The 16,480-nt window shown below is 34.8% G+C and overlaps 3 protein-coding genes across 3 annotated transcripts; all 3 read left to right on the plus strand.

Annotated features, from left to right (window-relative positions):
* The first annotated feature begins 87 nt into the window (after positions 1-87).
* LOC306908032 (saxitoxin and tetrodotoxin-binding protein 2-like) lies at positions 88-2,556 on the plus strand. Its single transcript, XM_079480613.1, has 6 exons — positions 88-254; positions 368-510; positions 601-665; positions 740-850; positions 1,191-1,295; positions 1,392-2,556. The coding sequence occupies exons 1-6, from the start codon at positions 138-140 to the stop codon at positions 1,400-1,402; spliced, it is 552 nt and encodes a 183-aa protein (XP_079336739.1). The 5' UTR covers positions 88-137; the 3' UTR covers positions 1,403-2,556.
* Positions 2,557-3,756: 1,200 nt separating this feature from the next.
* On the plus strand, positions 3,757-6,347 carry LOC306907892 (saxitoxin and tetrodotoxin-binding protein 2-like). The gene is made up of 6 exons (XM_079480384.1): positions 3,757-4,019; positions 4,132-4,274; positions 4,365-4,429; positions 4,504-4,614; positions 4,943-5,047; positions 5,177-6,347. Exons 1-6 carry the CDS (start codon positions 3,903-3,905, stop codon positions 5,227-5,229), a joined length of 594 nt encoding a protein of 197 aa, XP_079336510.1. The 5' UTR covers positions 3,757-3,902; the 3' UTR covers positions 5,230-6,347.
* Positions 6,348-9,881: 3,534 nt separating this feature from the next.
* On the plus strand, positions 9,882-12,597 carry LOC306907893 (saxitoxin and tetrodotoxin-binding protein 2-like). Its single transcript, XM_079480385.1, has 6 exons — positions 9,882-10,049; positions 10,132-10,274; positions 10,377-10,438; positions 10,513-10,623; positions 10,962-11,066; positions 11,163-12,597. The coding sequence occupies exons 1-6, from the start codon at positions 9,933-9,935 to the stop codon at positions 11,213-11,215; spliced, it is 591 nt and encodes a 196-aa protein (XP_079336511.1). The 5' UTR covers positions 9,882-9,932; the 3' UTR covers positions 11,216-12,597.
* The last annotated feature ends 3,883 nt before the right edge of the window (positions 12,598-16,480 follow it).

Here is a 16,480-nt window from a genome sequence, read left to right on the forward strand (position 1 = left end):
AATGACAGGCAGCTGCGTAATTATGTGCACGTGCTCCTCCCAAACTTTGTTAATAAAACATCATGCCTACATAAGGCACCTGTACCGCACTGGCAATACGACAACATTATCTGAATTGGTCTTTTAGAAACGCTGCAATGTCTAACTGGTTTGTCTCAGCGGCCCTTCTGTGCATTTTCTGTAGAAGTCAGGCCACGGTGTCAGAGTGCGAAGAGGTCACAAAACCACTCGACCTGAAAGATGACTACAAAAGTGTAAGTGACCTAATGTTTTTGTACATTTTAAATTCCTTTGGACACTTGTCTATTGGTTAGCCATATCACAATTTTCAGACTGTTATTGCATTGCTGTATTTTCTTTTACCCAGATCATGGGGGAATGGATCTTCCTTGAGGGCATAGCTGATCACCATTTCTACACAAGCATTCTGAAAACAGTGACCAGCGCCTGGATAGTTTTTGGTCCCAGTTCTCATGAAGACACTGTGACCCTCAGTGAGGCGATTATGCTGTAAGAGTTTAAAACGTTACGTTACTTGTCATGTGTGTTCTGGTTAAGTCAGTATGACAAATGTTCTAATATTTGATTGGTCACTTTTAGAGGAGGAAGGTGTGCTTATAAGACCATTAACATGACTATTGAAGACAGTACAGGTTATTTTATTGGTAAGTTAAGAATCTTTTTAATTTAAGAGTCTGTTCTGAGCTTTAATACATTTTATGTTGTTTTTGGTTTATAGAGAATGACGCATCAAGAGAGGGAAGATTGTTGCCGTCGTGTCATAACTGCCTCACCATTAGCATGAACGACACAATAGAAAATGAGACCATGAAGTCGCTCTACTTTTTCAGTAAGTAACTTATGTCATGTAGACCGTTCGTTACATAAGACTCATGAATCTGGACAAATCTAAAGGCTAGACTAAAATGAATGTTTGAACTGTCTACCAATATCTTGCCCTGACACACCTTAAAACATGTCAGTGCCCTTGTTTTGTCAAGATGCACACTAGCAATGTCTCATGCATTTTTATAAATGCCATACATCTCTTGGTTTAGCTTTAGCTAGGACTAGACCCAAGTTAAACAATGTCTGTAAAATCGGGCCATTGTCCTGTAAGTTAATATTATATAGTGATTGACTGTTTTTGAAAAACATTTGCATATGATATTTCTCATTTGGTGCTACAGCGAGAAAAGGTCACCAAAATGAAACCGATTTGGCCTTGTACTGGAAACAAGCTCAGTGTCTTGGCTTCAGAAGAGAACCCAAGTACTCGTATGATGGTGTATCAGGTTTGGCCAAAATAAAGACTAATTCACTTTGCAATTCAGTTTATATTTTGAACAATTTCTAATGTAAATTACATGTTTTTCTTTGACTTTCTGCAGACTTCTGTTAAATGGAAGAGACTGACCAGAAAAATGTGGACAAATTGGGTTGACTATAAATGCTGGAATCTTTTTGACATTACAAAAATAAAATTATTAAGAAAATGCTTTGGTTCTGTCCTTGTTTTAATAAGCTGTTTAAAGTAATAAGTTGTGTCAAACTTGCCGCTCATCACAGGTTCATCTAAAAATTGTCTCTTGAAAGGCCAATATTTTGTCATTTCAGAAAGGGAAACTCATAATTTATAGATTCATTACACATTTCCTGGAAGATGGCTGAGACACTGGTCTTGAACACCGTGGACTAACTCCAGCAGATGACAAGGCAGCCCAAATCATCACTGACTGAACTTCACACTGGACTTAAAGCAACATTGATTCTGTGCCTCTCCACTCAAGACTCTGGGACCTTGATTTCCAAATGAAATGCAAAATTCCTTTCATCTGAAAAGAGGACTTTGGTCCAGTGTTTTCTAAAGTATATATTGTATATGGGTTTCACTTTCTGTATTGAGACAAAAAATATTGATTTTCACTATTTTTGGATATTTGGAATTTCACTTATGCTTCTCATAGTCAGATGGTTTAATATATGAATGCCATTCAAACATTATTTAAAGTGAAAACAAAATGTACTATTACGTAGGGTGGATTTCCCATGCGCTCAATTTGACAACTTTATTTTGAAGTTTAATCCGTTAAAGTAAAACCTTTGTGAATCAACATAGACAATAGCGACTCTACAAAACCTCAGTCGCTATTAGATTATTAATTATAATTTTAAAACTCACTTTTTTTATTTTGCCTTGTTGTGAAAGCACTGTCGAGCTTGTGCAGATGCAGCAGTTTTTGCCAGAGGGGAACTGGAATCCCCTGGTTAGGCCTGGTTTCCCTCTGAGGTTTTTTTTCTCCAATGGAGTTTTGGGTTCCTCGCCACCGTTTGCATACTGTTTTGCACTGTTTGCCTGGCCGGGGGGGCTGCTAGAATTTGATAGTCTTATTTAATTAACACTGCATATAGGAATTTATTGTGTGTCTGATATTTGACCTGTTTTTTCACTTCCATAACCTTTTGTTTTACTTGTAGTCAATGTTTTCTCGTACAGCTGCTTTGTAACAATGAAAATTGTAAAAAGCGCTATATAAATAAAGCTGATTTGACTTGACATTGTGAGTAATACATTCAACGGGCAATGTGACATTCCAAGGGCAATAGACTATTGACGGTATTTTATATCCACAGTTTAGCAGCAGATGTTATGCATTGCAATACAAAAGACAACAGTGTGCTTTTTATACTTTTATTCTTTACTCTCTATTTTATTTATACGCAGATTTTTGTATAATCATTTGCTTACTGATTGTGAATAATTTTTTTTACATGTACTAAAATAAATGTAAGAGCTGTCCATATGGAAAACAACTTGCACTGACAAATCTTAAAATACATAATTGTCTTGTCTCAAAATGCACACATGTAATGTTTTTAGGAAGGGATGTTTTGTATTAATCATTTAAATTTCCTAGTTAAACTAAGACCTAGTCTTGGTTTAAGATAATCCACCCCGTTATGAATGGAATCACTTTTTGTGCAAGAGATCTTTTGATCTCAACGTATAACACAATAAAAAAATTTAAATGTAATATTATTTACATGTGTTATTGCCATTTTATTTGGCACGATAAAGACAGACGCACTTAACTGTTAATCATTAACATTGGGTCATTTGGTAGTATACAAAACCAGAGGAAAATCCTGCAGGATTGACCTATCCTCAAACTTCCCAAACCTTCTGACCACTGAATTTTCATGACTTTGTCATTGAAAAATCAATTTCCAGCTGACAATGTAGTTTTAATCTGAGCATAACTAGAACACAATATGCTCATAAAATGCAAATTCCATGACTTTCAAGAACTGTATTCAATTTTCATCACATTTGTAGTGAAATTTACTCACTTACTCACTTCAATGAGGCTTCCACTGAATTGTCAGAGGAGAAGAGAGTGTCAGGGTTAAAGGTTATTCCACTAATACAAATGCTGAGGCATGCAATGACCTCAAAGATCTCACAGGTTCAAAATGAGACAGCTTTGCAATTGGGCAAATTATGGAATCAACACACTTTTAGATGATGTTCATCAAGGTTTTTTACTTTATAGCAAACAGAAAAATCACAGATATTACACAAAAAGGTTTTTGTTAAATTGCTTTACATTCTGGCTTCATTGAACATGCCTTCAACAAAATAACTAATATATGTTTAATTAATGGCTTATGTTTTTACAGATCAAGTCGAGGAAAAAGTATAGAATCACTAAATGTTGAGTAAAAATTGTGGAACGTATCACCGCCTGTACTGCTGTGATTGCTAATGACAGGCAGCTGCGTAATTATGTGCACGTGCTCCTCCCAAACTTTGTTAATAAAACATCATGCCTACATAAGGCACCTGTACCGCACTGGCAATACGACAACATTATCTGAATTGGTCTTTTAGAAACGCTGCAATGTCTAACTGGTTTGTCTCAGCGGCTCTTCTGTGCCTTTTCTGTAGAAGTCAGGCCACGGTGTCAGAGTGTGAAGAGGTCACAAAGCCACTCGACCTGAAAGATGACTACAAAAGTGTAAGTGACCTAATTTTTTGTACATTTTAAATTCCTTTGGACACTTGTCTATTGGTTAGCCATATCACAATTTTCAGACTGTTATTGCATTGATGTATTTTCTTTTACCCAGATCATGGGGGAATGGATCTTCCTTGAGGGCATAGCTGATCACCATTTCTACACAAGCATTCTGAAAACAGTGACCAGCGCCTGGATAGTTTTTGGTCCCAGTTCTCATGAAGACACTGTGACCCTCAGTGAGGTGATTATGCTGTAAGAGTTTAAAACGTTACGTTCCTTGTCATGCGTGTTCTGGTTAAGTCAATATGACAAATGTTCTAATATTTGATTGGTCACTTTTAGAGGAGGAAGGTGTGCTTATAAGACCATTAACATGACTATTGAAGACAGTACAGGTTATTTTATTGGTAAGTTAAGAATCTTTTTAATTTAAGAGTCTGTTCTGAGCTTTAATACATTTTATGCTGTTTTTGGTTTATAGAGAATGACGCATCAAGAGAGGGAAGATTGTTGCCGTCGTGTCATAACTGCCTCACCATTAGCATGAACGACACAATAGAAAATGAGACCATGAAGTCGCTCTACTTTTTCAGTAAGTAACTTATGGCATGTAGACTGTTCGTTACATAAGACTGATGAATCTGGACAAATCTAAAGGCTAGACTAAAATGAATGTTTGAACTGTCTACCAATATCTTGCCCTGACACACCTTAAAACATGTCAGTGCCCTTGTTTTGTCAAGATGCACACTAGCAATGTCTCATGCATTTTTATAAATGCCATACATCTCTTGGTTTAGCTTTAGCTAGGACTAGACCAAAGTTAAACAATGTCTGTAAAATCGGGCCATTGTCCAGTAAGTTAATATTATATGCAGTGATTGACTGTTGTCTATTGACTTTCTCATTTGGTGCTACAGCGCGAAAAGGTCACCAAAATGAAACCGATTTGTCCTTGTACTGGAAACAAGCTCAGTGTCTTGGCTTCAGAAGAGAACCCAAGTACTCGTATGATGGTGTATCAGGTTTGGCCAAAATAAAGACTAATTCACTTTGCAATTCAGTTTATATTTTGAACAATTTCTAATGCAATTCAGTTTATATTTTGAACAATTTCTAATGTAAATTACATGTTTTTCTTTGACTTTCTGCAGACTTGTGTTATATGGAAGAGACTGACCAGAAAAATGTGGACAAATTGGGTTGACTATAAATGCTGGAATCTTTTTGACATTACAAAAATAAAATGATTAAGAAAATGCTTTGGTTCTGTCCTTGTTTTAATAAGCTGTTTAAAATAATGAGTTGTATCAAACTTGCCGCTCATCACAAGTTCATCTAAAAAAAATTGTCTCTTGAAAGGCCGCTATTTTGTCATTTCAGAAAGGGAAACTCATAATTTATAGATTCATTACACATTTCCTGGAAGATGGCTGAGACACTGGTCTTGAACACCGTGGACTAACTCCAGCAGATGACAAGGCAGCCCAAATCATCACTGACTGAACTTCACACTGGACTTAAAGCAACATTGATTCTGTGCCTCTCCACTCAAGACTCTGGGACCTTGATTTCCAAATGGAATGCAAAATTCCTTTCATCTGAAAAGAGGACTTTGGTCCAGTGTTTTCTAAAGTATATATTGTATATGGGTTTCACTTTCTGTATTGAGTGACAAAAAATATGACCTTCACTATTTTTGGATATTTGGAATTTCACTTATGCTTCTCATAGTCAGATGGTTTAATATATGAATGCCATTCAAACATTATTTAAAGTAAAAAAACAAAATGTACTATTACGTAGGGTGGATTTCCCATGCGCTCAATTTGACAACTATATTATGAAATTTAATCCGTTAAAGTAAAACCTTTGTGAATCAACATAGACAATAGCGACTCTACAAAACTTCAGTCGCTATTAGATTATTAATTATAATTTTAAAGTAACTTTTTTTATTTTGCCTTGTTGTGCAAGCAATGACGAACTTGTGCAGATGCAGCAGTTTTTGCCAGAGGGGAACTGGAATCCCCTGGTTAGGCCTGGTTTCCCTCCGAGGTTTTTTTTTCTCCAATGCATTTTTGGGTTCCTCGCCACCGTTTGCATACTGTTTTGCACTGTTTGCCTGGCCGGGGGGGCTGCTAGAATTTGATAGTCTTATTTAATTAACACTGCATATAGGAATTTATTGTGTGTCTGATATTTGACATGTGTTTTGACTTCCATAACCTTTTGTTTTACTTGTAGTCAATGTTTTCTTGTACAGCTGCTTTGTAACAATGAAAATTGTAAAAAGCGCTATATAAATAAAGCTGATTTGACTTGACATTGTGAGTAATACATTCAACGGGCAGTGACATTCCAAGGGCAATAGACTATTGACGGTATTTTATATCCACAGTTTAGCAGCAGATGTTATGCATTGCAATACAAAAGACAACAGCATGCTATTTATACTTTTATAATTTACTCTCTAGTTTATTATTAGGCAGATTTTTTTATAATCATTTGCTTGCTGATTGTGAATTATTTTTCTTACATGTACTAAAATGTAAGAGCTGTCCATATGGAAAACAACTTGCACTGACAAATCTTAAAATACATAATTGTCTTGTCGCAAAATGCACACATGTAATACTTTTAGGAAGGGATGTTTTGTATTAATCACTTAAATTTCCTAGTTAAACTAAGACCTAGTCTTGGTTTAAGGTAATCCACCCCGTTATGAATTGAATCACTTTTTGTGCAAGAAATCTTTTGATCTCACCGTATAACACAATAAAACCCGCCACCTGTCCGGTTCATGCATATTTATAGGTTGAATGCGTATTTATGAGAAATGTACCTGCTGGTTCAAACTCTTGTTAGTTGTGAGCTTGGAAGATTGACAGTTAAACACCCACATTTATGCAATTTACAATAATGCGTGCTGTTGTTATTGGCCATTAAAGAATGATTTAAAGTGAACAATACAATATGAGATTTCTATTTTAAGCACAGTGAGTGTGGATTTCCCATGTGCTCAATTTGAGGACTTTTGATGTTGAAGTTGAATCAGTTAAAAAAGTAAAACATTTGCGCATCAACACAGAACATTGTGAAAGTTATTAATGGTACATGACATTCTAAGGGCAATCGACCATTCATATCCCCAGTTTACCAGCAGATGATATTATGCATTGCATCAGTTTTGTATTACTCTTTTGTATTTTACCATTAGGCAGATTATTTTTCACTTTTGGTGTTAACTATCCCTAAGTATAAGTATATATATATTTGAAGAGACAGCGACCCCTGGTGGGTTTCCTAAGGTAAACGTCTTTTTAAGGGTTCTTTTTTAGTATAACGTTTTTAGTCTGTAATAATAACTTCAGTTATTGTAATTTTTTATTCATTTTAAAAAATAAACCTTAGGAATAAATAAAAAAGTAGATATGTAAGTATTATCAATACTGTATGGTATTACATTACACTGTTTTTTTTTTTTTTTACATTACACTGATGAAAGCCACAATAACTAGACCAATGACGTCATGGATGACGTTTGAAGGCTCACTTAAACTTGGATTGTGACTTTGACACCAAATGCATTTTTTGTCAGAATGACACTAAATCACTTTTTCACTTGTTTTGGTCGTGCAACGGTATTCAGCAACTTTGGAAACATGTTGGTTTGTTTATTTCAAATACTATTTTGAAGGTTTTTTATGAACCCAAAAACTTATTTTGGGATTTTTTGAAGGTGACCAAAATGCTTGTTTTATAATCAACCCAATTCTTTCTCCATGTAAATTTTCTAATAGCAAACTATAAAACTGCATTTATAAACAATTATGTTTTCTTCCAATATGAAAGCGCAAAGGACTTGTAAAATTTGCTCGGTTTATAAGCTTTTCAACCTATTTAATTTGTAAGAGAAAATTATTTGTGTAACTCCTTCTCCTTCTCCTGTTTTTGTGTTGTTTTTTTGTCTTGTCTGTTTCGAGCCATGGTAATGTTTTATTTTCTCTCTTTCATTAATCTAAGTGTTTCTTTGTTAACTTTCTGTTGTAACATTGTTTTCTTATAACAAAATGTTCAATAAAGCATTTTTAAAAATAAAAGGTTAAGTAAGCGATTCGAATCTTGCCTATTATGAGCAGATCATTGATTTGCACACATTTGATAGCCCCTTTCATTTCAAGTCAATACACGTATTACACAGTTATGTTATACAATCATTATATACCACCAGGAAATACACATTCTATCATATAAATAGTTATACAAATTGTTTAAAAATAATCTTCACCGTTATTTCTAAGCCTTAACTTTCGCAAATAACAGATTAGCATCTAGTGATGTTACGTATGACACTGAAGCTTCGACGTGCGTATCGCAAATGTGACACAATTTCTAGCGAAGCCCCGTATCGGGGTGTGTATTGGTTTCCGAGAGTCACGTGATCTATGACAAATGAAGCCTCACTTTCTGTCCAATCACGTGTGCGAAGGGTTCGTGAGGAGAGTACTATACTTTGAAAGTTAATCAATACATTACATTTAAATAACCAGCATTTTTTTTCACTACTGTTAGATTTAATTTCTGCATAAATTAATACAATCCCGCAAAATAATGGACTGTGAAGTAGTTAAGCTCACTGAATACATTCCTGGCTAAATAGTTGGAGGAAGGGATTCCTATCTGGTTATCTTTGTGGAGAAGGGGATCCCCTCTAAGCTAAACATTCTTAATTTTACAATGCTGTACCTTATTGGCAGGGCCAGACGGAATCCGCGGTTATCCGCGGAATAGTACCGTGTATTTGATTGAGTCGCTTTAAGTACTCTGCTGTTTAGTGTTGCAATCTGATGATTTTATGGCTTGATCGATTCCAAAGACATCCACAGTCTACTTCTCATGCGAATCTTATAGATCGTGATCGTTTCTAAAGTAGGCTGCAGAACAAGCGAATTTTACCTCACGCAAAGCAAAAGTAAAAACCACTCATTAAGCAGCCTGTCTATATAAATGTCCACACGATATGGTTGTCGTGTTCGTATTGCATCACGTGTTTTTGTTGATAAAAGCAAGCTTAGCCTACACATTATACTTTAAGAAGCGCTGCGTAGTCAGACGCAGCAAACTCACACATGCAATGAGCGAACAAGTTTGTTAAAGCGCTTATGTTTTTTTCCACATTAATTCCTTCTTCATCTCATGTGCTGAAACAGTATCACTGAAAGATCCATTAAAGTAGTCAAAAACAAGACTGAGATCGTCATAGTTTAAAGCTGTGAACAGCTCATATCATCATTATAAAAAGATGTCATTCTGCATGTAAAATGTAGGCCTATATTATAAATAAACAAGTAGGTATATTCAATAGTGGTGTTTATAAAACATGTCCATAACGTTTTTATTTAGGTTTAATTGCAATTTTGACAGCTGATTTGTAAATGTTTTTATTTTGTTTTTTAGGTAATTTGGTGTTGGTATTTGGTGAAGGGTTTGTAAGGCAGCAATGGCAGCAGCCAAAAAAGAAAGATTTCTCCAATCTAGGAATATTTTGAGTTTACAGCTTCCAATGTTTGTATGCGTTAAAAAAAGATTACAATTTGAAAAAAAACTATATATATACTATATAAAATGTATGTATGTATTAATTTATTATTTAATATTTAACTTAATCTTTTCCCGGAACATTCACTTCATTTGCCCATCCCTATATGAACGTCGATTTAAGTATTTAAAGAGTTTGCTCTGAGTTGGTAGGACGGGGGACGTGATTGCTAATGACCGGCAGCTGCCTAATTATGTGCACGTGCTCCTCCCAAACTTTGTTAATAAAACATCATGCCTACATAAGGCACCTGTACCGCACTGGCAATACGACAACATTATCTGAATTGGTCTTTTAGAAACGCTGCAATGTCTAACTGGTTTGTCTCAGCGGCTCTTCTGTGCCTTTTCTGTAGAAGTCAGGCCACGGTGTCAGAGTGCGAAGAGGTCACAAAACCACTCGACCTGAAAGATGACTACAAAAGTGTAAGTGACCTAATTTCTTTGTCCATTAGGACACTGATTTATTGGTTAGCCATATCACAATTTAGTATTTTCTTTTACCCAGATCATGGGGGAATGGATCTTCCTTGAGGGCATAGCTGATCACCATTTCTACACAAGCATTCTGAAAACCGTGACCAGCGCCTGGATAGTTTTTGGTCTCAGTTCTCATGAAGACACTGTGACCCTCAGTGAGGCGATTATGCTGTAAGAGTTTAAAGCGTTACGTTCCATGTCATGTGTGTTCTGGTTAAGTCAGTATGACAATTGTTTTGATAAATGTTCTAATATTTGATTCGTCACTTTTAGAGGAAGGTGTGCTTATAAGACCATTAACATGACTATTGAAGACAGTACAGGTTATTTTATTGGTAAGTTAAGAATCTTTTTAATTTAAGAGTCTGTTCTGAGCTTTAATACATTTTATGCTGTTTTTGGTTTATAGAGAATGACGCATCAAGAGAGGGAAGATTGTTGCCGTCGTGTCATAACTGCCTCACCATTAGCATGAACGACACAGTAGAAAATGAGACCATGAAGTCGCTCTACTTTTTCAGTAAGTTACTTATGGCATGTAGACCGTTCGTTACATAAAACTCATGAATCTAGACAAATCTAAAGGCTAGACTAAAATGAATGTTTGAACTGTCTTCTAATATCTTGCCCTGACACACCTTAAAACATGTCAGTGCCCTTGTTTTGTCTCAAGATGCACACTAGCAATGTCTCATGCATTTTTATAAATGCCACATCTCTTGGTTTAGCTTTAGCCAGGACTAAACCCAAGTTAAACTGTCTGTAAACTGGACAATGGTCTGTTTAAGTTAATATTATATAGTGATTGACTGTCTTTGAAAAACACGTGCACATGATATTTCTCATTTGGTGCTACAGCGAGAAAAGGTTTCCAAAATGAAACTGATTTGTCCTTGTACTGGAAACAAGCTCAGTGTCTTGGCTTCAGAAGAGAACCCAAGTACTCGTATGATGGTGTATCAGGTTTGGCCAAAATAAAGACTAATTCACTTTAGAAATTGTTCAAAATATAAACTGAATTGCAGTGTAAATTACATGTTTTTCTTTGACTCTCTGCAGACTTGTGTTATATGGAGAAGACTGACCAGGAGAATGTGGACAAATTGGGTTGATGATAAATGCTGGTATCTTTTAGAAATGATGGAAAATAAAATTATTATAAAAAATTGCTTGTTTTAAAAAGCTATTTGAGTATCTTAAACTTGCCCCTCATCACCACATATAGTGGTACATCTCAAATTTGAATATTGTGAAAGGTCAATATTTCAGAAAGTGAAACTCATATAATGTATAGATTTATTACATGTAGGGAAATATCTGTAAACCAGCGCAATTCCAAGAAGTAATGTGAACCCCAAATTCTGTCTCCAATTACATTCTATTTTAAACAGAAATGTAAGTCTTCTGAAAAGTGTTCATATCACTCATTATTTGGTTGGGCCTCATTTTGCTTGAATTTTGCACTCTTCAAGACAAAATTACTTTTATCTGAAAAATGGACTTTGGTCCAGTGTTGTCCAAAGTATATATCATATATGGGTTTCACTTTCTGTATTGAGACAAAAAATATTGACCTTTTTCACCATATACAATTTTTTTTAGATGTACCTGTAAGTCTAAGCACTTGTGCAGATGGTTTGAAATCTGAATGCCATTTCAAGCATTATTTAAAGTGAAAATAATATGTTAAGTAGGGTGGATTTGTGATGTGCTAAATTTGAAGACTTTTGATTTTGAAGTATCATATCCACAGTTTAGCAGCAGATGATGTTATGCATTGCTATACAAAAGACAACAGTGTGCTTTGTATGATTCAACTTTACTCTCTTCTATTTTATTCTTAGCCAGATTTTCTTTTAATAATAATTTGCTTGCTGATTGTGCTTTTAGTTTCTTACATATGCTAAAATAAATGTAAGAGCTGTCCATATGGAAAACCACTTGTACGGACAAATCTTAAAATACATAATTGTCTTGTCTCAAAATGCACATGTAATGTTTTTAGGAAGTCATGTCTGTTAAAATCAAAATATCCCAATTAAACTAAAGCCTAGTCTTGGTTTAAGATAATCCACCCCGTTATGAATTAAATCACATTTGTGCAAGAGATCTTTTGATCTCAACGTATAACACAATAAAAATCTCACAAATATTAAAATGTAATATTATGTACATGTGTTATTGCCACTTTATTTGGCACAATAAAGACAGACGCACTTAACTGTTAATCATTAGAATTGGGTCATTTGGTAGTATACAAAACCAGAGGAAAATCCTGCAGGATTGACCTATCCTCAAACTTCCCAAACCATCTGACCACTGTATTTTCATGACTTTGTCTGTCATTTAAAAATCTGTTTCCACCAGACAAAATAGTTTTAATCTGAGCATAACTAGAACACAATGTGCTCATAATATGCAACATTCCATGACTTGTCAATGACCTGTAAGAATTGTATTAAATTTTCATAACTTTTCCACATCTGGAAATCCCAGTTTTATAAACGGACCATTCCAGGTTTTACATGTCCTATTAAAAGGACACTGTACATAAATACAACTTTGTAACTTTTAAAGTTGTCTTGCTTTGATCAGAAACTGAATGCCAAGTTCCTAAAGTTGTTGTGTTAAAGTGACAGTTAAAAAGTCATAGTGAGCAGAAATAAAACAAACAGTAGTAACAGAAAGTGTCCAGTTGGGATCACTGCAGTGTTCAGACATGGACAGTCCCAGTGATGATGTTTATCTCGGTCCGATCGTCCGATCTGATTTACATAACAAACATAAAAGTAGCATAAACTAGATGTTAAAGGGTGTTGGACTACTGACCACTAATAAAGATGATGGCATGATCTGCGTGTCTCTCCAGAACAGCTCGCAGAGGAAGAGACTCTGCTCACACCCCACATACTCTGCCCTGAAGAAAGAATGAGAGAGAGAAACTAAGTTTATATTAATCTAACCGTTAATTTTTTAACGCTGCAATCTCAAACTGTGGCTGTATATCGTAATCTTGGGTTGAAACGTAAAATTGCATGTTTTTATTGAGAGATGTATTCAGCGACACATGAGCGCAAATGTAAACAAAAATAACTTTTTTCTTATAAGCCTTGGAAAGGTTCAGATCGGGCCTTTCCACAGTAGGAACATTACTGTAGCTCCAAAACATAGTTTTTCAGTATACTGCCTAAATAGGCAGCTCATGAAGTGGTACACTGAAAAATATACAAAGAGAACACAGAAATATTGGGTCAGTATCTATTGATCAACGTAATGAACATTTGGACATAAAATATATTTTACAGGGTTAAAGAATGTGTGATGGTGATTTATTTATCCAAAATGGATCATCATAAAGCCAACAAAAGGAGGTTCCTTCTCAATATTAGAGGACAACATCTGTAAATGAGTTAAAGGAATAGTTCACCTTCAAAATGAAAATTCTGTCATTATTTACACGCCCTCTTGTCATTTCATACCTGTATGACTTTCTATCTTCTTTAGAACACAAAAGAAGATATTAAAAAAATATGTTGGTAACAGAAAACCGTTGGTCCTCATTGACTGGCATTGTTTTGTGGCCATACAATAGAAGTCAATGAGGACCAACAGTTTTTGGTTACAAACATTTTCCAAAATATCTTTCAGAAGAAAGAAAATCACACAGGTTCAAAATGACAACAGGGCGAGTAAATGATGACAGAAACCCCTTTCAGAAGATCAGCGTACCCGCTTCCGGTTCTTTCTCTTACAGCTATCTTAGTAGTGGTTTGTATGCAGAAATGATTGATCACGGAATAATACAATCGACCAATAAGAAGCAAGTAGCCGAGAAAGCTGTGCATCAAATAAATGTATATAAGGGTATACAACAACACCATCACAAGTTGATAATCTGAAAGTCCAAAATGACATTGCATGCTGTACATGTACTTCAAATTGAACTTGAACACTCTTAAAAAAGTATTATCAATGTGACACCGTTATTTTAGGTCTAATATTAATAACAATACACAAAAATGTGCTGTGGAATAGGAAATGTAAGCAAAAAAAACCTACATCAAATCAATTATTTGCAACAGAATTCAAACTAAGGCTATTATCTACAGCGATAAGCATTAATGAATGCTTATCTGAATCCTTTTAGACTACCAGAATGAAAGCAGATGAATTCATCTTCAACTGTTTTGCACTGTTTGCCTGGCCGGGGGGGGGGGGCTGCTAGAATTTGATAGTCTAATTTAATTAACACTGCATATAGGAATTTATTGTGTGTCTGATATTTGACCTGTGTTTTGACTTCCATAACCTTTTATGTTTTACTTATTATAGTCAATGTTTTCTTGTACAGCTGCTTTGTAACAATGAAAATTGTAAAAAGCGCTATATAAATAAAGCTGACTTGACTTGTGTTTATCTGTAAACCAGCGCAATTCCAAGAAGTAAAGCGAACCCCAAATTTTGTGTCTCAAATTACAATATTACATGGGATCAATAAACAATTCTATTTAAACAGAAATGTAAGGCATCTGAAAAGTGTTCATATCACTCATTATTTGGTTGGGCCTCATTTTGCATGAATTTTGCGCTCTTCAAGACTCTGGGACCTTGATTTCCAAATGAAATGCAAAATTACTTTCATCTGAAAAAAGGACTTTGGTCCAATGTTTTCCAAAGTATATATCATATATGGGTTTCACTTTCTGTATTGAGACAAAAAATATTGACCTTTTTCACCATATACATTTTTTTAGATGTACCTGTAAGTATATAAGCATTTGTGCAGATGGTTTGAAATGTGAAGATGAAAAGTTTAAAATCTGAATGCCATTCAAGCATTATTTAAAGTGAAAGTAATAAAATATATGTTAAGTAGGGTGGATTTCCGATGTTAAATTTGAAAACTTTTGATTTTGAAGTATCATATCCACAGTTTAGCAGCAGATGATGTTATGCATTGCAATACAAAAGACAACAGTGTGCTTTGTATGATTCAACTTTACTCTCTTCTATTTTATTCTTAGGCAGATTTTCTTTTAATAATAATTTGCTTGCTGATTGTGATTTTAGTTTCTTACATATACTTAAATAAATGTAAGAGCTGTCCATATGGAAAACAACTTGTACGGACAAATCTTAAAATACATAATTGTCTTGTCTCAAAATGCACACATGTAATGTTTTTAGGAAGTCGTGTCTGTTAAAATCACTTAAATATCCCAATTAAACTAAAGCCTAGTCTTGGTTTAAGATAATCCACCCCGTTATGAATTAAATCACATTTGTGCAAGAGATCTTTTGATCTCAACGTATAACACAATAAAAATCTCACAAATATTAAAATGTAATATTTACATGTGTTATTGCCACTTTATTTGGCACAATAAAGACAGACGCACTTAACTGTTAATCATTAGAATTGGGTCATTTGGTAGTATACAAAACCAAAGGAAAATCCTGCAGGATTGACCTATCCTCAAACTTCCCAAACCATCTGACCACTGTATTTTCATGACTTTGTCATTTAAAAATCTGTTTCCACCAGACAAAAGAGTTTTAATCTGAGCATAACTAGAACACAATGTGCTCATAATATGCAACATTCCATGACTTGTCAATGACCTGTAAGAATTGTATTAAATTTTCATAACTTTTCCACATCTGGAAATCCCAGTTTTATAAACGGACCATTCCAGGTTTTACATGTCCTATTAAAAGGACACTGTACATAAATAAAACTTTGTAACTTTTAAAGTTGTCTTGCTTTGATCAGAAACTGAATGCCAAGTTCCTAAAGTTGTTGTGTTAAAGTGACAGTTAAAAAGTCAAAGTGAGCAGAAATAAAACAAACAGTAGTAACAGAAAGTGTCCAGTAGGGATCACTGCAGTGTTCAGACATGGACAGTCCCAGTGATGATGTTTATCTCGGGATCGTCCGATCTGATTTACATAACAAACATAAAAGTAGCATAAACTAGATGTTAAAGGGTGTTGGACTACTGACCACTAATAAAGATGATGGCATGATCTGCGTGTCTCTCCAGAACAGCTCGCAGAGGAAGAGACTCTGCTCACACCCCACATACTCTGCCCTGAAGAAAGAATGAGAAAGAGAAACTAAGTTTATATTAATCTAACCGTTAATTTTTTAACGCTGCAATCTCAAACTTTGGCTGTATATCGTAATCTTGGGTTGAAACGTAAAATTGCAGGTTATTTTATGAATTTATCTTTACTTGGATTAAAATCACATTTTCCAAAAAATTTTGCCCCGACAGCTCAATTTATGAATCATAAATATAAGCCTACCAATGAGAATATTATAAGATAAGGAAAATGTATGACCCTGTGCCAGGAGGTTAACATCAACATACATC

Source organism: Barbatula barbatula, assembly GCF_947034865.1.
Source record: "Barbatula barbatula genome assembly, chromosome: 18".
Lineage (NCBI taxonomy): Eukaryota > Metazoa > Chordata > Actinopteri > Cypriniformes > Nemacheilidae > Barbatula > Barbatula barbatula.

Excerpts from the sequence above, each read along its gene's own strand:
- LOC306908032 (XM_079480613.1), top strand. The coding sequence starts at position 138 with ATGTCTAACTGGTTTGTCTCAGCGGCCCTTCTGTGCATTTTCTGTAGA. Across the intron at positions 255-367 it reads TGAAAGATGACTACAAAAGT|ATCATGGGGGAATGGATCTT; the intron begins GTAAGTGACCTA and ends TCTTTTACCCAG. Across the intron at positions 666-739 it reads CAGTACAGGTTATTTTATTG|AGAATGACGCATCAAGAGAG; the intron begins GTAAGTTAAGAA and ends TTTGGTTTATAG.
- LOC306907892 (XM_079480384.1), top strand. The coding sequence starts at position 3,903 with ATGTCTAACTGGTTTGTCTCAGCGGCTCTTCTGTGCCTTTTCTGTAGA. Across the intron at positions 4,020-4,131 it reads TGAAAGATGACTACAAAAGT|ATCATGGGGGAATGGATCTT; the intron begins GTAAGTGACCTA and ends TCTTTTACCCAG. Across the intron at positions 5,048-5,176 it reads CTCGTATGATGGTGTATCAG|ACTTGTGTTATATGGAAGAG; the intron begins GTTTGGCCAAAA and ends GACTTTCTGCAG.
- LOC306907893 (XM_079480385.1), top strand. The coding sequence starts at position 9,933 with ATGTCTAACTGGTTTGTCTCAGCGGCTCTTCTGTGCCTTTTCTGTAGA. Across the intron at positions 10,275-10,376 it reads CTCAGTGAGGCGATTATGCT|AGGAAGGTGTGCTTATAAGA; the intron begins GTAAGAGTTTAA and ends CGTCACTTTTAG. Across the intron at positions 11,067-11,162 it reads CTCGTATGATGGTGTATCAG|ACTTGTGTTATATGGAGAAG; the intron begins GTTTGGCCAAAA and ends GACTCTCTGCAG.